Here is a 24,833-nt window from a genome sequence, read left to right as displayed (position 1 = left end):
TGGGGTTTGACCTAAAGGCAAACCCCCAATCCCAACCCATTTTGAATCTAGTGAATTATCCTCTCCTCTTCCTAATGTAACACGATGAAAAGTGTTTGAAGGGTAATCAATAGTGAAACTCTCATCTCTCTTTGAGGGAAAGGGTAGTATCCTTCTTGATCTATCATTCACCATTTTTCCACCATTACAATATGTATGGTCAACAACTCCACAACCCAAATCCATAGTATATTGTAACTGCATAGAACCAAAAAAAAACATTGACTTAGTTTGCTTTAAACATAGCTTAGGTCATTGTCATTGCGAACCACTTCAAGCAAAATAACAGTTAACATATAATATGCATATAAAGCAACCTATTATTGTACAAGCTAATGCAGTTTCACCTGCATTTGCATCATCTCCTACACTTCAACAAAATTTAAAATTCTCACCAACTACATGGACTGTTGACTAAAATAATTGTAATCGATTAAATTCAATTTGTTCACAAAATATTGAAACAAAAAACATAATTTCTTCGCCTACCACAAGCTCATTGCAACAAACAATGACAACTTTACCAAGTAAAAAATTAAAAGTCACTCACTCATTGCAATGTCTAAAATTTTCCATACGTAATGTAAATAAACAAAAAAAAATGACATAGCCAACAAACACAAGAGTGAAACAATGAGCATCACGAATTTGCAAAACATAGACTCAAACAATTGCAAAATTGCTTGGCATGAATTTGGGAAACCCTCGCTCATTGCAACATCTGAAAGTTGTGATTCATCAAAGAGAAAAGGAACATAAAGATATAGCCAATGAACAAATAGTTCAAGCAAAGCGTAGACATGAACTTGCAGAAAACAATGCAATCAAAAAATATATTACTACATACTTGCAAAGCATCAATGACACACCCACTCAATCGTGTACTCTTTATGAGATGCTCCATTTTCATAAAAACATTCTCAAAGCTGACAATGCATTTGTTGATGCTTTCCCTTTGCTTTTTGGTACAAGCAATGAAAAGAGAATTGCAATAGGGCAGCCTATTTGCAAACAATATATAAAAGCTACTTCATTTGGCAGAGTCCCTACTTTTGCCGCACCATGGAACATAAGACGCAATACACGGATATACATCATTCATGCATTGGCTTCTCTAGAAGAAATACTTGTCTCTTCGCATATTGCTTTTGCACAAATAAGACAACTAGGGTATAAAAGATCACAATATGGCTTAAATGGCACAATCATCAATGTTTTTGTTGATTTTGATAAGGTGCAACAAGCATTGCATAGACAAATGTATGAAACTAGAACAATAGTAGTAAAGTTGAAACGAAAGCTACAATACAAAAATGCATATGCACAAGGCAATGTTAGGCCTGCTTATGTAATGAATGCTTTAACAAGTTTATTGAAAACCCCATTGTATACAAAAGAGAATATCTCCATTAATAAAGATTGGGAAGCTCTACTAGGAAACAAGAAAGAACACATGCATGCAAATATGCAAGTAGAAATAGATATGCATAATGACATGATTGAATTTGACAAGGAGCTAATAATTGAATCACCTATCCATTGGTTTAATGATCTCCATTCAATCGAAGATCTTGATATAACTATTATTGAAATTGCACCAACATAAGGTTTTAAGCCTCTTGGTATTTTCTAGGACACCTATTCAAAAGAAATGAACTTCCCAACTTTGTTCTATGGATCTCCATGCTTAATTGACATTAAAAAAAATTTGTCCTTTCAAATGATAATAAAATGGGAGCCGATGCATAAAGACAATGGCTTCACAACACACATAAAAAAAATAAAAATTCAAAGCCATCAAAATTATTATCCAACAAATTTCTTCATTGGCATGGGTGTGCATAAGAAAACTTGAGTTAAAAGGCAAAAAACTACTTGCAAAAGATGTATGTAGTCCTGCAAACCTAGAAAAAATATTGAGATCTCCACTGGGCTTTAGATAATTAAGGAGTATTCACACATTTCCAGAATATTTAGAAAACATAAGGAAAAACATATTTGCAAGGATAAGACAATTAGGGCCTCCAACCTTCTTTGTAACACTGACAAGTATTGAACACTTTTTTGAACCGTTATGCAAAACATTGGAAGATATTTCTACTAAACAAGAGACCAAGCACAATGAAACTATAGAAGATAGGAACTTAGACTTTAATATAAGAAAAAATCCAGTTCTTTGCAGTCGCTATTTTAACCATAGGGTCAATACATTTTAAAAACCGATGCTAAAAAATGATAAGATCTTTAGCAAAGCGATGGACTATTTTTTGTCACAAAATTCCAGAACCAAGGAAATGAACATCTGCATTTCATGTGATGGGTCAAAGATGCACCTATATATGGAAACTACAAAAACACTAAGATAGAAACCTTTGTGGACAAATATATTTCATGTGATTCTTCATTGCTCGATGCAAATCTTGTCAAAATGAAAACACACCATCATACACAAACTTGTAAAAAGTACAAAACATCCAATTGTCAATTTAGCCTCCCCTTGCTTCCCATGAGAAGAACAACAATACTAGAGTCATTGCCAATTGCTAATCCTACAATGAAAGATAGAGCAAGAAATTTCTTCAAGCAATTGGAAAATAAATACTATACAAAGGAAATTACATTTGATAGTTTCTTGCACACGAATTCCAGATAGATGAAGTAGACTACATATAATATTACAATCAATATTGTCACAAAAAATTGTCATGCTAAAGAGACAACCAATTGATATTTGGATAAATGCATTTGCAAGGAAAGTGCCAACTCTATGGTATGCAAATATAGACACACAATTCATATTAGATGCATATGTTGTTTCATCTTATTGCAGTTCATAAATGACAAAACAAGATAGAAAAATGTCCCTTGCATATTGCCAAATATGACAACAATGCACATATGCTTATGATGAAAAGACACACTTCATACAAAAACTAGGCAATGCATTGCTCAACTATCAATAAATGTCTGGTCGTTGAGCTGTTCACATCGTCCTATCATTGCCATTGCATAAATGTTCAAGGAAATCTGTTTTCATCAATACCGCCCTTTAGAAAGTAGAGTTTTCATGTTGAAAATCCCTAAGCTATTAATGAAAGAACAAGATCATTATGAAAATGTAATGTACCTATCTGCAATAGAAAAGTACATACAACGACCAAAAGCTTTTGACAATGTATCACTAGTTGAATATACAACTTTCTACTCCAGTAACACAACAAAATACAAAAAAAGATAAAAGAAACAGATCATACACTATGTAAAATACAATCCACATATTGATCATGAGAATTATTGTAGAGAAAAACATATATTATATGTACCTTTCAAAATTAGTGAACAAGAATTGCTACTTGGTCATAAAACATGGAGTGCAATATTCAATGCAAACATAATACACATTAAACGTATCAAAAAAATATTCACCCCACAAATTGATTATAGATGGGGTGGCATTGAAGAGGCTATAGTGAAAGCCAACATTAACAAGTATCAAATAATACAACTTGAAAATGAAACAAGTGAAAATAAAGAGCAAACTGAAATAGAGAAATATGACATCATAACTAATCTTAGGCATACAAGAAATACAAAATTGTTACATGCTACTTGCAATGAATTGTTCTCAAAATAGCTCATCCATTTTCTCTTAGCTAACATGAATACTTCAACCTAAGAAGATAGTTTTTTATTACGAAAAAACAAGTTTTGAAGGGACCCGAAACCCTTTACATCAAAATTACATAAGATATATCATTTAAAGCCCAAATAGAACAAAACCATTAGACAAAACCCCATAGGACTGAGAGACAACAAAAACAAACAAAAAAGACCACCCAGCCCACCAAGACAACAAAAAGCCAACGAACAGCCAGCACCGACACAACAATAGAAACAGAAAATCAACCCAATTTTTTTAAATTCTCAGCAACATCAACACTCAACTGATACATCTTCTTGGAATCATTCTTCAATTCCAAAATATCCTGGGGCACTTCAGTGACTCTCTTTTTCAGGCTAGCATGAGTACATTTACCTAGAGGACTCGACTCTTTAGTACTAACAACCACTTCCTTATCCACATCCACAAAAGTCCATTCCATATGAGATTTCTCTAACTTGCTAATTATGGTGGACATAGTTTCAACATAGGCCTTAACAATGTTATGGTTGCTTTCCATAATGCCTCGAAGGGTAGCCTCACATTTGGTAATCCTAGCCTCAACATCCACAAATTTTTTATCACAGATCTCCTTCACCTTTTGGGTGGCTTCCATGTTCTTGGCCATACAATCAGTCATAACTTGCTTTTCGCTTTCAGTCCATAGAGCACCCGTCGAAGCCCCCTCAACCATCTCCTTACCAATACTAATAGGATGAGTACCAACAACAACATGCAGCTTGTCCCCATCACTCACATTAGCCTGCACAACTTCCATCTTGGAAGATAAAGATCGCTACTTGAGATTAATGTTCTTAATCTCATAAAATGCCCACCTAAAAAGTTAGAAAGCCTCTAGAGAGTTGTTCTTGGCAATGTTCAACACATCAAATGAAATCTCATGTTTAGGGTGAAAGTCTTGTGAAGTAAAATCCACTGACTCTTGGGAATTGTGTTCCAAACCATGGGAGGAAGAAGACGCCTCAAAATTCTAAGTCTAATACGGGGAGTCTTGTGAACACTAGAGCTGTCTGAAACCATAAATGTGGTCTTTCAAGATTTCCCCCTAGGTCGTTTACTCGAACCCTCTCCACCAACATCTTAAGCCCAGTTTTAGCCTTTTTGTTGGTGTGGGGGAGGAAATCCCCATCATTACTATCAGTATCCCAACCCTCCGACTTTGAATCCTCACTATCATCAATCTCTTATGCAGAAATGGGAGGGGAGCCTAAGAAGATAGTTGAACAAGGAACAACAATCAATTGTAAAGGATGTACTAATGACAAAGAGACTTGCAACTCAAAATCCATTATACTTGTTCTTGATAGGTGGAGCTAGCACAAGAAAAACCTTTACAACTAAAATGCTCTTTGAAGCAATGGTTCAATTCTATGATAAGCAACTAGATAGCGACCCACTGAAGTATAAAGGCATTATTGTTGCTTCCACATGAAAAGTTGCATTAAATGTAGGTGGAAACACTGCACATTCGATATTCTATCTACCACGCAATTCATCACAAATGTTGTTAGTGGACTCAAACACACTCGATAGCTTAAGCAAAAAACTTGACCAGCTAAAAATTCTACTTATTGACGAAGTGTCACTAATTGGCTGTATAAAGATATATAACATTGATAGTAGACTTCGTCAAATCAAACACACACCAACAACACCCTTAAACAATGTCAATATCATATTTTGTGGTGACTTCTACCAAGCATAACTTGTATGTGATGCTTGGATATTTGAAGAACCAACAATAAATAATGAGAGAGTGCCATACACACTCTAGACCAATACTGTCACATCCTTTGAACTAGGAAGTGTAGTTAGACAAAAAAAAATGAACATTTCATTTCCATACTCAATTGTGTCATAACTTCTTAATGGGTTGATGAGGACATCTCCTACTTGAACACAACATGCTACAAACCCACGCCTAGTTGTTAGAATATTTAATCTTTACTTGGCTTAGGTTTATTTGCATTTTATTTCACTTGCAAATTATTATTGATTTTTTTTCTAACTATTTATGTTTGCAGATTCAAGAACTATTTTAGTTTCTCTTTGCTCTAATCATTTTATTTTTCAATATTGTTTCAATCCTTTATTAAATTTTAAATCTAAATGAAACTTATTTCTGATTCAATATTTTAAAAATAATTTTGCCTCTATAATTTGTAACGTATCTGCACTCTTGGATTTTGCCTCTGTAATTTGTAACAACTTTGCAAAGTTTTCTTCTACCTTTGTAATTTGTAACAACTTTGCAAAGTTTTCTTCTACCTCTGTAATTTGTAAGAACTCTGCAAAGTTTTCTTCTACCTCTCTAATTTGTAACAGCTCTGCAAAGTTTTCAGTATAAAAGATTTTCATAGATATGTAAGTTTTAATAATAAGACAAGATTTTAATTTTGCAAGATTTGAATCTTTAAATGAAATAATCTAAAAAGTTTCTTTACTTTTATCTATTCAAAGTTTTTCATATAAAATCTTTTTAAAGCTTTTAAATAAAGTTTTTTTGAAACTTTCATAAATAACATTTTCTTATAGATATTAAGAATATTTAAAAAAATTAAAACTTATTTTTTTAATAAAAAGTTAGTTTTTTTATAAAGTTTTTATTTTATTTTAAAAGATTCTTTTCTTATACATATGTATCTTAAAAGTTTATAATTTTTTAATAATAAAGCTTTTAATATATATGTAATTTTTAAATAAAGTTTTTTAATATAACTTGTTTTCCATTTTATTAAAGGTTTAAAGTTTTTAAGATAAAGTTTATTTAATTACACTTAAAGTTTTTTTTTAATTTAAATTTATTTATTAAAAGAATTGAAAATAAAGTTTTTTTTAATAAAAAACTTTTTTTGTCACTTTATTTTATAGTAAATTATTATTCAATTTAAAAAGGGGGTATTTTTTTCTAATCTTTTATTTTGCAACTATGTCTACATTAATTCCGAAAATTAAATTAAATAGTTCTAATTATCATTCATGGAAAATGCATATTTCTTTTATTTTTCGTTTCAAGCACATTTTGTATGTTGCTATTGATAAAACCTTTGAGCCTGCTTCAATTGCTCTTCAAGCCGACCAACATAGGTGGAAGGCTCAAAATGAGGAAGCACTTGGTTTAATTGGTATTTTGATGGTTCCTGAATTGTATGTTCTTATTGGAAATTGTACAAAAGCATATGAAGCATGGGAAATTAAAAACAACTTATGATAGTTCAAATGAATCCTGAAAATTCAGCTTCAAGATCAACTCAAAGATCTCAGGTATATGGATTTTAAAACCATGGATGAATTCTTATTAAAGTTTGATTCTATTATGGTCAATTAACTGGTTTAGGAGTTACTCTAGCTGATATACATTTAATTCATCTTATTCTTAAAAAATGTCTTCCTCGTCAATTTCAGCAATTTATTACTAATATTCATGCTCAGCTTGCTATTCCTAGTTTAGCTACTCAATTAACTTATGATATTTTTCGTAATTTATTATGTCAAGAGGAAGCTAAATTAATTCAATTTGGTACTCTTAAAAGTTCTGAACATGCTTTTATGTCTAAAAATCATAATCATAATAATCATCATTTTAATAATTAATTTAATTCTAAATCCTATAATAACAACTAATAATAATCAAAAGAATAATTATTCTAAGAGGCCCCATTGTACGTATTGTGGTAAGGATGGTCATGTGACTAATAATTGTTTTAAGAAGCAAAATGGTAAAAAGCCCATGAACCAAAATAATCAAAATAATCAACATAAACCTCATTATAAAAAAGGTAATAATAATGGTAATTAATCTCGTCATGAATTTACATGTACTTATAATGTTTCTCAACCACTTGAGTGGATTATTGATTCTGGTGCATCTCAACATGTTACTTCTCATAAAGAATGTTTTGAATCTTTGCATCCTGATACTTCCAATATTCCTGTTCAATTAGCTAATAATCATAGTTGCAAAGTTGAAGCTATTGGTGATGTGAATGTCCCTAATGAGAAATTACATGATGTTCTTTATGTTCCTGAATTAAAATCAAATTTGCTTTCAGTTCCTAAACTTTGTCAAGATTATAAGATTAACTTTTATAGGGGCATGTGTTATATCATTGATCCAAAAACTAATCATGTTATTGCTACTGCTAAAATGGATACTGATAACTTATTCAAGTTCTATGAATTTGCTCCTACAAAGTATTCCTTGCTTACTACTGTTGATTTTACTATATGGCATGAAAGACTTGGCCATCTCAATTCTGATTATATCTCATTTCAATGCAAAAAGAAAATATGGTTGATGGATTGCCTACTATTGTTCCTTCTCAAATTGTTTGCAATGGTTGTGTTAGATCTCAAATCAGCAGATTGGATAGGTTCTAAGGAAATGCCAACTCCTATGATCAAACCCTCCAGTTGACTTGGCCAACTTATAGAGTGAACCTATTTGGTTACTAACTCCCTCACTTTAGGCTCTGCAAGACCTAGGCGGGTAGACCTATTCACTAATGGCTTTCGATGATAATGCTTTTTATAGCACATTGAGTATCTTGGTCTAAATTCTTCCTTGCCTCAGAATGGCATAGTTTTTTAGGAGAGGTGATTTTAGATGAGTTCAAGATTGTTGTTGTGGAAACTATTCGATCTTTGTACTTGAAATTTATATGTATGTATACTATTGCTAACTGGTTCTATGAATCCTACTCACTTATCCTATAGTTTTAATGTAAAGGTAATTTATATGGTAAAGGTTATGATTTGTGGATGACCAATGTCTTTCATGTTATTTGGGCTACAAAGTCTTATATTTCTCTAGGACTTAATGTATGATTTGTGAGACAGATTTTAAACCTACCCCCTTTGGTAAATTGATTTGTGAGACAGTTTTTAAACCTACCCCTTTGGTAAATTTGTCAATTATTATTTCTTATGAGATCTGCTAAATGTTTATATCATAAACCACCTGAATGAATTTAACCCTAACCTTAAGGAACCATTCAAGGGAGAACTACAAGGAACAATTACAATCCACGAGTAGATCTTTTTAATCCAAATTTATAACATAGGAACATAGACTTCACTATAAGAATACAAATAACCTTATCTCCTTTAGATAATATCACAAACAACTACCTACAGAAAATGAGATAATCCATAGCACATATGCAACAGAAAATGACCGGTTCTATTAAAAACTTCAAAATGGTACAATAGTATGCCAGAGGCTATAGTATCTGTCTAGTATCTAATATTCCAATAATGTCTTCATTTTACAAAATTTTCTCATATAAGTATGTGAGCAACACCTATTCTATGAGAAATTATGCCCCTTCATCATTAACAATCTGATTACAATTGCTTAACAAAGTGAAAAATAAAAATATTAAGCATGTCGAGATGATTAATATAGCTATCATTCTTATAGCATCTAGCGGCCACACTCTTCTTCTTCATATCTGTCTCCAATGAAAAGAGATCAAACACTCTCTGGTTGACATGTGGGGATACATCTTCATCTTGGTCAAATCTAGCCACAACTTTCTCCTTAATTCATAAAAAATTTTTTTGCCATTGCTCTAATAGAGTTAGTTCGCCTTCTCTGTAGACAACCAGTATTGTTGCAACACAGTCCTCATCCAATATTTGGAGGTCTTTATTCAGTGTTTTTGCATATTTGTCGTGCTCTACCAGGTATTGGTCCCCTTGAACTTTATCTTCTACAGTCATGACCTCATTATCCTTCAATACATCTTGCAATCTCACCCTCAGCCTCTCATGCTCTTTTAGAGCTTTCACAGTCCCTATGTATACTTTCCAATATTGGTTAGCATATGGAAACATAGCTTTGAACCTATGCTCAATAACATCATTTGCCAATTTGTTCATCTTATGTCAGACATTGGTCAATTGATTTGCTAACTTTTCAGCCTTTCTCCTATAATAGGAAGCAACTGATATAGCTAAGAACTTTTGGTCGGGTTGGAAACCCGAAACCCATATCTAGTTCATCTCCCCCTATAATAGGAGTCTTTTGTGACAACTACCCTTATAGCCTCTAGATTTCTTTAGTAGCCTTCTCATACAAGCCTTTGTAAGTGTTGTTCTCCTTTACCAAAAACTTTGTTTGTTCCTGATTCAGTTTTGCTACATCCACGTTCAACTTGGTTGTGATGTTGGGATTAGTTTTCCCAACTTGCTGGATCATCAGGTGGCCAAAAACTTGATCTTTATCAACAAGTATGGGTCTCTTCTTCTTTGGATACAAGGCCCATATTATGAGAGCCTTTTGATCTGGATCATAGCCTGAGCCCATAAAGATCTTGTCTATCTCCTTTGGTATGATCTGCTTGTTGGGATCTTGCTTCTTGAGGAAACCGTCAAATAGTAATGCAAACCTCATGTCCCACCCTAAGTAGATTAGCACACCAACATCCTTGAGTAGGTACCTTCCTTTCTTAGGTGTCATTTCTCTCTTAGCAAGGTCCACCTCTTCTTTTAAACTTTGGGTTTGTTCTTCCTCTTTTTTCTCTTTCATAATATTCCTAATTTGTATTCCTTTATGCTGGTATAAAAATGCATCGAAGTCTTTATAGGAAATGAAATCATTATCAACAATGAAATCTTCATGTTCAAATATCCTTATATCTTCAACATCTTAGACATTGTACAGTCCCGTCATTAGATCCATCTGCACACCACCCTCAAATCCAGGAGGATATTCTTCTCTAGGGGAATCAACTGGAATAACATTAGAGATGGATTGAGGAGACAATTGAGCCAAGGGCTCTGTATCCCTGACAGTTTTGATGTGCCCCCCATAGACATAGGTAGGCAGCCCTCAAGCAACTCTAGCTCATGCTCCATAAGTTTGTTTGTTGCGTCTAAGGGATCTTTGATGTTTTGAAGCATATCCTCATTTATTCTCCCTCGAAAGAGTTTCCATTTGTAGGCTTGTAACACTCGCTCATACTTAGCCCTTTTTTCATTAGCTTCTTCCCTTTTCATGTTTTTGATGAAATCATCAGGTATGAGCGACACATGCTCTCTAACCTTAAGTTTCTGGGATGACATTGTTGCCCCTATGTATCCCTCGGGATCAAAGTTTGGCCTGGGGTCACCTTCCACCATCTTATAATAATTAAATTTATTTTGCAGCAAACCATAACTCTTTGAACTTTTGACAATAAAATTTGAAAATACCAGTAATCCAGGCACAATAGATTATTTTCCATGGTCAGTTAAGTGTTGGGCACTTACTATTGACAATTGCTTGACAATCTCTAGGCATGCCACTTTGTTAGGCACGGTGATAGGCAATACATATGGTTTTCCTTCAAATCCATACACTCTTATTTAAGTGCAATCCGAAAAGTAGTAAAAATATCCCTAGTTGTGCTCAATTGCGGTGTCTTCGCCATAATCTTTTGGCCTTAAGAATCTCTGAATTTCAGGAGACAAGGCATGATCACATGGGTATCCCAATAATCTGTATAGTGTCTTAACAAAGTACTCCTCGAAATGCCAGTACTGGTTGTTGTTGTATCTTTGGTCCCATGAAGATATCCATAGTTGCACAGGCTTCCTTATCCCAGCCCTATCATATTCCCTAATGCATAACTCATCTGGCCACAACCCTTTGTCTTGTCCAACATACAACAACATGTGCATAAGAACATAACAGTACTTGCAATTCACATTAATCACATCTCCTTTCAATTTTTCTAGTCCATTATTGATGACATCAAGAAGATAAGTAGAAAAATCAAATAACCGGGGATCTTTAGATTGTAAATATGCACAGATGACCATGATAGCTATATCTATCAAGGGATAAGCCTCTGTTCCTAGAACCTGAGCAACGCAGTAGTATGTATACTTGAAGTAGGGATGAAACAAATTGACATCATAGGGAGCTTTGTCATCTTTACCAAATGGTACTATCGATCCTACAACCCTGGGTCTATGGATAGGGAGTGTCCACCTCTTATAGATGTCCTCCAGGTTGAAGTGCTCTTGTGACAATTTCTTAGTATCAATTTTCTCTTCGAACCCCCAATCCAGATTAAACATAGTATCACCAATTTCCCTAGTAATTGATAGTATTGGTTCCCCCATATAATCATATATAGTTTTGGTCTTGGGGTCATAATTGTTGGCTAGGGATTTCATAAGTTCAACATTAACAAAGACATTGGCTACTGCTAGTTTTCCCAAATTTAGTCCCCATAGATTGTTCACGGGTTCAAGTGCACTCCTTCTAATATACCCAAAGATAAACAACTCATGGCCTCTTATCTCCATCCATATATCTCCAAGATGCTCAAATTTGTCTTCTAAACCCTCCTCATCAGTCTTAACCTTTTTAGACTTGAGGCTTGACGAGGGACATTTATCAATCAAATCTTGGGCCAGTGAACGCCCTTCCCTCTTTTGTCTCTTAGGTTTATCATCTATAGATTGGGTTTCTTTTGCTTTCCTAACTTTGTTGTCTTTCGAAGATGATGACTTCATTTTAATTACAAGGTTCTGAGGGTGAAGAACTTACTTGAATTCTGAGGGCTTCTCTTGTGAGTCCAATTCTGAATTGCTCTCTGTGAATTCTCTTAGGCACTGTTAGTAACACATCTTTCTTCGTTAATTTAATGAACATTTATGGTGAATTTACCAGTTAATAATTCTAGTTAAGCAACAGTCACATAGGTATTCATTTTGAATTTATGGTGATGTGACCTTACCTGAGATTTATTTTGATCTTCGCGGCAACAGGTAATCATTTGTCTAGCAGTGTTTCAAATTTTCCATCGATGCTTATTTAACATTACACCTGCGCTGTACTTCGATGAAATCATATGTCTCGATGGCTTTACCTTATGTTTCCTTGAAACATCATATTCCATTGACATCATTCTTTACTTCAGTGAAATTGACATCATCATCGACACATCTCTTGGTCTCATTGATATCTTCATTTCATTGAAGCCTTGCTTTAAGTGTCTGCATCGATGTAATGTTTTATCAGTTCATCGAAATCTTTCTTTCGATGAAAATCCTTTTATTGCTAAGTCCCTCCATTATCTTATCGATGTTAGAATTCCATCGAAATAGTTTTTCATTATCCGGCCCTTGTACCAACGTTGATGAAATTTCCCCTTTCGGTAAAAGAAGAATACTGTCCTTCGACTTCTTATGTTTGATCGATAACAAGTCATCGATGGAAATTTCTCGTGTTTCATTGATCCTTTATCCTTCGATGAGAAAGCTATCTTCAGTCAACATCTTTTGTGCCTCTTCGATACCCTCTTGAAATAGCTTTGTCGATAAAGTATCTATTGGTTCCTTCGATATTATTCTTTCGGCCAAACTTCCTCCCTCGGCGAGTTGTTCCCATGTCTCATTGATACCGTAGTTTCATCGATACCCTTTATTTTATCGGTGGGACCACTTCTGATATCCTCGGTGTTATTTTTGTCGATGGAACTAATGTTTTTGGTGAATCCCTTTGGAGATCCATCGCGGCCACGGTTTGTTCGATAAGTCACTTTATCGATAGGATATTGGTAGGTTTCTTCGATAGAATCATTTCAGTCAGACTAGGCGTTTTGATGAAGGATGAACACGTATTAATGACAACTTTAGTTTAGGTGACGACTTCAGGATTTTTGGTATCGGTGGGATTTTTAGGGTTTGTATCAAAATTATCAATGACATATATTTATCTTTTTATTATTCTTTTAAAAAAAATCATCTTAGCTCCCTATAAAACCATGAATTTTTATATTTTTTAAATCTGATGCTCAACTGGTTGCATGAGTGGTAAGATGCATAGGGAACCATTTCCTCATGGTCAATCTTGGAGGGCATATACTAAATTGCATCTAGTTCATAGTGATCTCTTGGGTCCCATGGAGAATCCCTCCATCCAAGGTTCAAGGTATGCTCTTACCTTTGTTGATGATTTTTCAAGGAGAACATGGATATATTTCCTTCATAGTAAGAATCAAGTGCTTGATGTGTTTACTGAATTTTATATGTTTGTAGAAAGGCAATCTGGTTCTAAAATTAAGATTCTTCATACTGACAATGGAAGAGAATATGTCAATAATGCATTTAATGCTTATTTGAAATTGTTGAAACTTAGTAGCTTCGGTAAGATAAATGATTGAATGAGAGACTTCATTTATCTCTCATTCAATCATCTACCTTATCGATATAACTACAATCTAAATGTAGACCTCATGATTGAATAAGTGAACTTGTTATAATCATCTTATATGCATAATAGATCATACTATAATCATATTACTATGTTGTGATTGTAATAAAATCAGACTAGACTTATGATAACTATCATAGCTATCATATGATAGCATCGATTGATGCTATCATATGATAACTATAATAGTTATCATCTTAATCTCACATTATATCGATCGGTTATCTGATGATTATATTATTTGACATAACCCAATTGTTTATCAGGTGATTATATTACTTGACGTGACCCAATTGTTAATCGGTTAATTATACTATTTGACTTGACCTGCTTGGTAATCGGTTTATTATGTTAAATGGCGTGAACCGATAGTTATCGATATAACACTCAAATGAAGCGGTGTCTATGCACTGATCAAGACATGTCTTGATCGGGCATGTCAAAAGACATGTCCGGTCAAGGCATGCCTTGATCGGTGGGTATTGCCTATAAATATATATGTCAATGAAATGTTGTAGGTGCATAGAAATAATTAATGTTATTTTCAACAACCTATGACATAAGAAGCAACAAAAAATATTAGTAAAAGAATAACAATATTATACAACTTTAGACTTGAACATAAATTTGAATATCATTTACATGGTATCAGAGCAACGCTGATCGAACCTGAGGCATTCAAATTTGAGAGGTTCAAACCAAAGACATAAACATCATATTTCCCATGGATAATGCTATCAGATTTGAGGACAAACTTGAAGGAGGCGACAATTTCTCAACATGGAAGTTCAGAATTAAAATGATTCTAAAAGAAAATAAAGTTGAATCATTCGTAAGAGTTGAATCTAAAGAACCAAAGAATGAACCTGACAAATCGACATGGATTGAGGGAAATGAAAAGGCCATCAAGATCATAGTCGATGGAGTGAGAAATCACATCATGCTAATAATAACAAAGCATGAGACTACCTACCATATGTTCAAAGCACTCAAAAGTGCATTTGAGATAAACAACGCAAGTAGAACCCTAGCTCTAAAAAGGGAAATAAATCATATAAGTATGAATAAAGGAGAGTCAATCAATGCATACTTTATGTGGATATCATCCCTAAGGGATGAACTAGAAATACTTGGATATGAGATCCAAAGCAAAGAGCATTGCCTAGTACATGGGAAACATTCGTTCAAGGCATTAGTGCAAGAGCTAAATATCCAAAATTTGATAGGCTAAGTGCAGATTATCTTCAAGAGGAGTCAAGGCTAAATAAGAAGGGGATCAAACAAAAGAACATAGATGAAGATCTTCATGTTCTAAATACCAACTCCAACAAGAAAAACAAGAAGAAACATTTCAAGAAGAGAAAGAACCGACATGAGAAAAGGTCATCTAAAAGAGACAACCCTCACATTCAATGCTTTAGGTGTGATCAATATGGACACTATGAAACAAGATGTCTGGATAGAATCAAACAACAAGCTACATTTGCAAAAGTTAAAAGGGAAGAATATGACTCCAAGAAGCGTGTATTCTACTCTACCCTCTCCAGTCAAGTATCCAATAAATCTAACACCTGGATCATTGATAGTGGGTCTTCAAGACACATCACTGGGTATAGAGAATTATTGGATTCCATGTTATAAGAAAATGATGAGGAAGTAACCATTGGTGATGACTTTGCACATCCAGTGAAAGGCATCGGTACCTGCACCATTAAGCTGAAGACAGGCATGTCTCTTCAACTCACCGAAGTTCTATTCGTTCCTGGCATCAAGAGGAACTTCATCTCCATATCTGCACTTGAAGATGATGGGTACATAATAACATTCATGAATGGTAAAATCCCAATATGGCCACAAAACTCTTCCATCAAGAAGGCTACAACCCTAGGACATAGAAAAGGCTATTTATACAAGGTATGTATTGAATCTAACCTAGCCCTACTTCATGAGATTACAGATTCAAATAAAATTTGGCATAGAGGATTAGGTCATTTAAACTTTCGTGTTTTATGTTCAATGGAAAAATTAGTAATTGATTTGCCTAAGTTAAAACAATACCATTCTGGTATATGTAAGGGGTGTGCCCTAGGCAAAAATACTAAGAGTTCCTTTCAGAATAGTTCTAGGAAAACAAGCAATATTTTAGAACTTTTTCACTCTGACCTATGTGGGCCAATGTCGGTGCCATCATTAGGGGGTTCCTTTACTATGTAATATTCATTGATGACTTCTCCAGGAAGACCTGGATCTATTTTCTTAAACGTAAAGAATCTAAAGATATTCTCAAGAGATTTAAGGAATTCAAATCTCTCTCTGAAAACTCTTTCGGAAGGAAAATAAAAACCTTAAGGATTGATAATGAGAGAGAATACACCTCAGACATTTTTAGAGAATTTTGTAAAGATGTTGGGATTAAGAGGGAGTTCATTGTCCCTTACAACCCCCAACAAAATGTGGTTGCTGAGAGGAAAAATAGAACCATTGTAGAGGCAGCCAAAGCCATGCTTCTTGATCAAAACTTAGAAACTCATCTTTGGGCAGAAGCCTCCAACACTGTTGTATACATACAAAATAGATGCCCTCACTCCCACATTGAAGATAAAACTCCTGAAGAAGTTTTCACAGGTATAAAACCTGATATCACTCACTTTAGGATATTTGGATGCCCTGTCTACTTTCATATACCTAAAGAGAAAAGAACAAAACTAGAACCCTCTGGAAGAAAAGGAATCTTTGTTGGATATATTGAAACCTCTAAAGCCTACAAAATATTTGTGCCTGGGCATAGAAATATTGAACTTAGTAGAGATGTAATATTTGAAGAATATATAGCCTTCAAAAGAGCCAAATACTCTATTGAGTCAGAAGTCTATGTTCCATCTTTAGACATAGAAGAGGATTCCACTCCTGAGATTCAGAGGGAGTGCTCAAAAGAAAATGAAGAACAAATTCCTCCCCAAGAAATTGCTAAGAAAAGACCTCTGTGGGTTTACAAAACAATGGAAGATGCAAGGGATTTTGTAGCTCCTTCAAGGACTTTTAGAGAAAGTAAGAGGCCCCGAAGATCCACAAGCTATGTAGCCCTAATGAATGATCTCTCAAAATCAGAACCTTCTAGTGTACTGGAAGCTCTTAAACATCAAGTTTGGAAAGATGCCATGTCAAAAGAATATAAATCCATCCTCAACAATGATGTATGGGAAATTGTTCCTAGGCCAAAAGGGAAATCCGTTGTCTCATCCAAGTGGCTATTCAAAATCAAACATGTTGTAGATGGTAGCATAGAGAAACATAAAGTCAGATATTTTTCCTGGGGGTTCTCACAGAAAGAAGGAATAGACTATGATGAGACATTTGCTCCAGTTGCTAGATACACCTCTGTCAGAACAATTTTGGCCATTGCAGTAGCCAAAGGTTGGAAAGTCCATCAAATGGATGTGAAAACCGCTTTCTTGAATGGTGAAATTGAGGAGGAAGTCTACTTAGAACAACCAAAAGGGTTTGAGATCCACAATACAGAGACACATATGTGCAAATTAAAGAAAGCTCTATATGGTCTAAAACAGGCTCTGAGGGCTTGGTATGAAAGAATTGACAGCTATCTGATGGGATTGGGATTCTCAAAGAATGATACAGATCTAAATCTTTACCTCAAGAAAGTCAAAATTGACATGTTGATATTGATCTTATATGCGGATGATCTTCTGATTACAGGAGAAGATCACCTTATTGGTCAATGCAAGAAAGACCTTGAAAAGGAGTTTGATATGAAGGATTTAGGCCTTCTACATTACTTCCTTGGATTAGAAGTTTAGAAAAACTCTAATAGCATATACTTAATCAAGGAAAATACACCTTAGACATATTGAAGAGATTTGGTATGATGAAGTGTAGACCCATGAATTCTACAATGGAAAATAATCTTCACAAATTAAAGGAGGCAGCAACAAATTCCCCATTGGTACATCCTATGCTCTACAAACAGATGATTGGATCATTAATGTACCTGGTCAATACTAGACCTGATATCTGTTATCCAATAAATGCCTTGAGTAAATTCATGTGTGACCCTAAGGAGATTCATCTTATGGCAGTAAAACATATAATGAGATACCTTCAAGGCACTCTCAACTATGGACTCAAGTATGAGAATATTGATTTGAATCTTCACGGGTTCACTGATTCAGATTGGGATGGAAGTGTGACTAACAGGAAAAACACCTCAGGGTACTGCTTTAGCTTGGGTTCAGCCATGATTTCTTGGATTAGTAGGAAACAGTCTTTAGTAGCTCAAAGCTCTATTGAGGCCAAATATATCACATCTTCCATAGCTGCCCGAGAAGCTATATGGCTACGTAAGCTACTTGTGGGATTATTCGGAGAACCAATGAAGCCTAGTATAATTCATTGTGACAATTAGAGTTGTATAAAACTCTCCATGAACCCTGTATTTCATGATAGATCCAAACACATTGAGATCCCTTATCACTATGTGAGAGATATGGTGGATAGGAATGTGGTTCAATCGTAGTATATCAGTACAGGAGACGAGACAACAGACATACTAACCAAACCTCTAGCCAGAGTGAAAGTTGAACACTTCAGAAAAGGTCTTGGTATGATTGAGTTATAATCAGTTTTGTAATAAGTACTAATATATGAGATGTTTAATGTGTAAACTTCTTTTGTTGTGTTATGACTTTATGGGCTCCACCCCCTGTGTACATTTTTAAAAGGTGATGATCTTTTAGATTATGAACACTTGTATTAAACATTATGAGGTGATGATCTTGTAATGTTGATATCATGCTGACTTGATATCACTTTGACTCATGGATGTGCCATGATATGTTATGGTAGACATTATGTGACATAATGTCAGTGCACATACCATAACCTGGATATAAGAGAATTCAACATTCTCAATTATTTTATATCCAAGGTATCGTGTATTATGTGATACTGATATCACATGTTATGTGATATCTATATCACGAGATGATATGATATATTCCTGTGTCACTCATTACGTGATGCATCATGTCACAATCATATGTGATATGATCCTTTGTATTACGAAGTCGTGTAACACATTTTATTATGAGAAATATGATGCTTATTTTTACATAGGTCTCCAGTTATCTTCCCTAGCTAAGAGGGAGTGTTGAAACTTAGTAGCTTCGATAAGATAAATGATTGAATGAGAGACTTCATTTATCTCTCATTCAATCATCTACCTTATCTATATAGCTACAATTTAAATGTAGACCTCATGATTAAATAAATGAACTTGTTATAATCATCTTATATGCATAATCGATCATACTATAATCATATTACTCATGCTGTGATTGTAATAAAATCAGAGCAGACGTATGATAACTATCATAGCTATCATATGATAGCATCGATTGATGCTATCATATGATAACTATAATAATTTTTGATTAAGGTAAAAATAGGTTTTGAAGGGGCCCCGAAACCCTTTACAAATCAAGCTTTAACAGAAAAAGCAACAAGAAACAAAAAGGAACAGGCCAATGAAAAGCCAGTAGAAAACCAAAGAAAACCAGCTAAAGCCCCACAAAGCCAGCAAAACCGGCTAGACCCAAGTAGAAAAACTAATTGATTTTTTTCAGGGCATTTTCTAGGGTGTTGCTAATCCCATGCAGTTCTTTGATGTTATCCCTGAGATTTGGGAGATCCTTAGCAGAAGCAGCCACAACTTTCTTGACACTCACCCTAGTCCTCTTGGCAGCACCACCAACTGGAGTAGCTTCACCACTACTAATCTAGATAGTCTCATCATCCATGTCAAGTTCCACCACTGGCTTAGGAGAGCTGGTATGATCGAAGACCTTAGCAATATCCTCCAAATTTTTAGTGACAACTGACAGAATATTCGAGATAATACCCATCAAAATTTTCATGGTCTCTCTCCCTCCTTCCAGCGATTTAACCTTCTCCTCCATATCCTGCTTCCATTTTATCTGCTCCCTATCGTCATTCTCCTTCTTCTTATCCGTATTTTTCCCCTTTTTTTCCAGGTTCTTCAAGAGTTCATAGGTCCATATGTCATAATCCAGTCTCACCTCGGTAAGTTTTTTGAGGTTATCTAGGAATAACCCGTTGTTTTCCTTGTCCTCGCTTAAACTTTCCTTAGTCATATTCTTCTCAGGTTCCTTGTTCCTTTCTCTCTCAGAATTTGCATCTATTTCCTCGTTATCCTTGTAATCCACATCCTCCATAGGATGGTTGTTGTCCTTGCCAGGGCATTCGCTGTGGATAGGGCTTTCATTGTTAGACTCATTATCACCGCTTTCCTCCTCAATACCCACCTCCTCATCTTTCCAACTATCATCACCATCAGAATCATCCATCTCCATTTCGCTGCCTTCTTTTTCAATTTCCTCTGTTTCCATCCCAGGGGCATTCTTTCTTTTTTTGCTAGAAGACACCTTCTCCTTGCCGGAATCGCCTCCCTCCATCTTTCTCTTCCCCAGGGAGGCAGATAACCTCTTGTTTTCCAGCAGGGCGAGGGTTTTGCAGTGCTCATAGATGAGCAACAAGAGTCCACAATGGAGAACTAGACTAGAGGGATTCTTACTGTGTTTATTGAGGGACTTGGAAAGGGACCTGAAAAGGTGGTAGGGCAGGGATACCTTTTTGTCATGTCTAAAATGGTTTAAAAGAACAAAGTGGTAGGTGTGGGCCCTGGAGAAACGACCCTCAACCATGATATATTCCATTATAGTGTTCAAAAACCAGCCCCAGATTTTCCTGATATTAGCAGCTTCATAGTAACCTCCTATGGCTTTGCCAATTCTGTCCCTCTCTTTGTCCTTCCGCGGGAACATATTAACCGCATTGTTGGAGACTTTAAGGTCTCTAAAAAATTAAGCCCAGTATGGGGCATACCAGTCATAGTAGCTATGAGGCACGCATCCAGCTTGAACTTAACTCCATAGATTTTAAAGGAACCATTACACCAATTTTTAGAAATTTTGGTAACGACGAGATTTACCCTACCTTTATCATAATCTGCAAGCTTCTCCATAAAGCTTGTGAGGGATCCTTTTTCCAATTTCGCCCACACCTTCGGCATCGCTTTCCATGTTGATGGATTATCAGGTTCCTCCCTCCTTAAATCTCCTCCCATCTTCGAATTTGGATTATCAGCTCTGTTCCTCTGTAGACTCAGCACTCCTTTCCTATAGTTACTCAAGATTTTGAACCGGGTGACCCACAAAGCGTGCAATGTATTATAAGAAATGGTTGGGGATTTGCCACTCTGCCAGGTAATAATTACCTTTCCATCAAGGCAAGCATTAATCATATGCTTTGTCATGATTAGGCGGTCCTTCCCTTCCCATATATCTGTCCCTTCTAAGGTGCTCTTTAGTGTTTATGTTGACATCTTCCCCTTGCCAAATAATTTGGGAATCAGAATTAACCCCTAGGTTCACCAGACAATCTGCCACCGTATTTTTTTCTCTAAAGGCATGTTGAATTATAATATCTTTAAAACTAGCAATAATTTCCCTAGCTTGCAAGATAATATTTTCAATTGACCATGATGGCTCCGACTCCCCCTTCAGACACTTAATAATATTAAGTGAGTCTCTTTTGAGCTATAATTTATCATGATTAAGATTCTTGGCTATAATTAAGGTGTTCAGGGCAGCTGAGGCTTCGACAAAATGACTTGTTTGACTCCCCAAAGGACCAGCCACCGCCACTAAGCAACTTCCAGCAAAATTCCCAACAATGCCCCCATATCTAGCTTTACCCAGATTCCCCTTAGAGGCCCCATCAAAGTTAGCCTTAATCCACCCTTGAGGAGGAAAACACCAAAAGAGACCTTCTCTTCCCTTTTCCTTGCTAGAGGTGGTAGTGGAGAGGTTCCACTTGTCTTTGAAGTCATCTTTAGCAACTAGTCCATAATCAATGCCATAGATACATTCAAATATACTCCTGTAAATTTTATCCACCACCATTTTAGGAGTAGCACTTTTATCCCTGAAAATCCTATTGTTGCACTCTTTCCAAATATTCCAGATAATATTCGGAAGAGTAAGTCTCCAAGTCTCCACAATCTTAGAATTAGAATTGGGGTAGTGCCATTGCTGCCAAGTTTCCCCTAGGGATTTTGGGAAAACCAAGCTCAAGTTCCACCTACTTAAGATGATTTTCCATATATCCTGACTAAAGGTACACCGATTAAGAATATGGCATGCAGTCTCTTCTTCCCTGCAACAAAGAGAACACCTATTAGGAAAAACAAAACCTCTCTTTTGAAGGTTGTCCAGGGTTAAAACCTTGTTTTGGATGAAAATCCCCCCAAAAATATTAACTTTAGGAACTAACTTCTTGTTCCAAACTTTAGCCCAAATAGGAATTTCTTCCACAGATTCATTATGGATAGCCACAGTTGAGGAGACAGAGTATTTTCCACCCAAGGTTTCCCTCCATATTGGTCTGTCATCTTTGTTGTCTCTAGGAACTATAGCAGAGAGAGCAATTTGAAGGAACTTAAGCCCCAAACACTGTTGGTTGAAATCAATCCAATTCCCATTTCTCCAATAGTCTCTGACCAGCTCCCCAAACCTGCTTTTGAACCAATCTTTCCATTCATTAATGATTGGAACATCCTCCAAAGGTTTGTCCAATATCCACCTATCTTCCCAAAATCTTGGTCTCCTACCATCCCCAAGGTTCCAAGTTTGTCTAGCAGTAACCCAACTTTTAGCTGATTGAACAACATTCCATATAGTCGAACCTTCAACAATAAAAGAATCATCTAAGAATTCTTCCTTAGAAGGTTTCATATAGAGATATTTGTTATTCCAGATGGAGTTCCATTCTCTTTCCTCCCCTTTCATTCTCCAAATTTGTTTGGCTAATAAAGCCTTATTCATGGAACTAATATTCCTTAAACCCAACCCACTTGAGGCCTTAGGAGAACAGATTTTATTCCAAGCAATTAGGGGAATTCTGTTTTTGACTTCCACCCCCAACCAAAGAAACTTTTTTTGGATTCTTTCAATAGCTTCCGCAAATTTTTTGGGGATTTTGAACAAACTGAGAGCATAGACAGGTAGGTTTTGGAGAGTGGCTTTAAGAAGAGTAACTTTGCCCGCTTGACTAAGGACAACCCCTTTCCAACCAACAAGTTTTGAGTTAAATCTATCTACCAGCTCATTCCATAAAGAATCCTTAGGCTTAATACACAGAGGAAGCCCCAAATAAGAAGAGGGAAGCTTAGAAATATTGCAACCAAGAATTATTTCAATCCTTAGTTGCCTTTGAACAGGGGTGTTAATGAAGAACAAAGAACTTTTATCCCAATTAATTTTTTGCCCCCGAGGTAGATTCATAAGTATTCAACACCTTCTTCATGTTTTTAGCTTCTAAGATGGAAGCTTCCCCCATAGTAATAGAATCATCAACAAACTATTCATGGGAGCAAGTGACATTGGATGAAGATGGTTTTAGACCCTTAAGATTGCCATCTTCAACATTTTTAAGAATAAATCTACCCAAACATTCAACTAAAATGGTAAACAGGATAGGGGAAATGGGGTCCCCCTGTCTAAGTCCTCTAGAACTTTTGAAGAAACTAGACGGGGAACCATTGACAATAATAGCAGAAGAGGAGGTTTCCATAAGTTGAGAGCAAAGCTGAATAACTTTTTCACCAAAACCAAACGCTTTCATGATCCTTAGGAGAAACTGCTAGTTCACTATATCAAAAGCTTTAGCCATGTCTAACTTCAGGAAGAAACCTTGTTTATTTGCCACTTTCAAGGAGTGGATATTTTCATGAACAGATATGATGGAATCCAGAATCTGTCTACCGGGGACAAAGCCATTCTGCTGGATAGAGATAATTCTTGGAAGAACTTCCAGCAACCTGGAGGTCAGAACCTTGGATAAAATCTTGTACACAAAGTTGCACAGACTAATGGGTCTAAACTTATTGAGAGAGTCAGCACCTGGGATCTTCAGAATAAGGACAATGAAGGTAGCATTCAGTTCCTTTAGGAGCCTTCTAGAGCCAAAGAATTCTTTAACACCTTTGCAGATGTCTGTCTCCATGATGTGCCAAAATTTTTGGAAGAAAAACATAGGAAAACCATCTGGTCCAAGGGATTTATCTCCCTGAAAAGAAAACACTACCTTTTTTATTTCCTGGTTTGAGGGAATACGAGATAAAAAGTTATTATCATTAACAGTCAGGGTAGAAGGAATAGCTTGCAAGAGGATGTTTTGATTACTGATATCCAGGTTATCCACTTCTCCCAACAGGGTGCCGAAATACTCCATAGCTTCCTTTCTAATACCATTATCCTCCATTAAGATCCCTTTATTATAGGATAATCTGGAAATCCTGTTAGCTCCCTTATGCTTAAGAGCAGTTAAGTGAAAGAACCAGGTATTTTTATCACCTTCCTTCAAGAATAAGGCTCTAGATCTTTGTCTCCAGAACATCTCTTCATTAGAAATAATGGTGTGGTATTTAGACAAAAGAACATTTTCCACCACCCTGAGTTCTTCAGACAACCCAATCTCTTGAATTCTATCCTGAACATCTTTAATTTCAGTTTTGATTTGAATTTTACTCTTGAAAATGTCCCCAAAAATCTCTTTGTTCTAGATTTTGATTTTGGCTTTTAAAATGTTGAGCTTTTTAGCTATTCTAAAGAGAGTCGTACCCTCAACCTCAGAATTCCACCACTCAGCGATACAAGCTTCCAAGGAGGGGTGGGATAGCCACACTTTTTCAAATCTGAAAAGGGAAGTTTCTTTTAGCCGAAAAAGAGTTAGCAGTAAAAGAGATAGGATAATGGTCTGACCCAATTTTGATAACATAAGTAAGGGATCAACTATACTTGGTTAACC

General features: G+C 35.5%; 1 protein-coding gene across 1 annotated transcript; it reads left to right on the top strand.

The window, feature by feature from the left end:
• The first annotated feature begins 17,841 nt into the window (after positions 1-17,841).
• On the top strand, positions 17,842-18,351 carry LOC131069087 (secreted RxLR effector protein 161-like). Its single transcript, XM_058004395.2, has one exon. The coding sequence runs from the start codon at positions 17,842-17,844 to the stop codon at positions 18,349-18,351; it is 510 nt and encodes a 169-aa protein (XP_057860378.2).
• Positions 18,352-24,833: the final 6,482 nt, after the last annotated feature.

The sequence above is a fragment of the Cryptomeria japonica genome, chromosome 1 (assembly GCF_030272615.1).
Source record: "Cryptomeria japonica chromosome 1, Sugi_1.0, whole genome shotgun sequence".
Lineage (NCBI taxonomy): Eukaryota > Viridiplantae > Streptophyta > Pinopsida > Cupressales > Cupressaceae > Cryptomeria > Cryptomeria japonica.
This window is presented reverse-complemented; position numbering and strand designations above follow the sequence as displayed.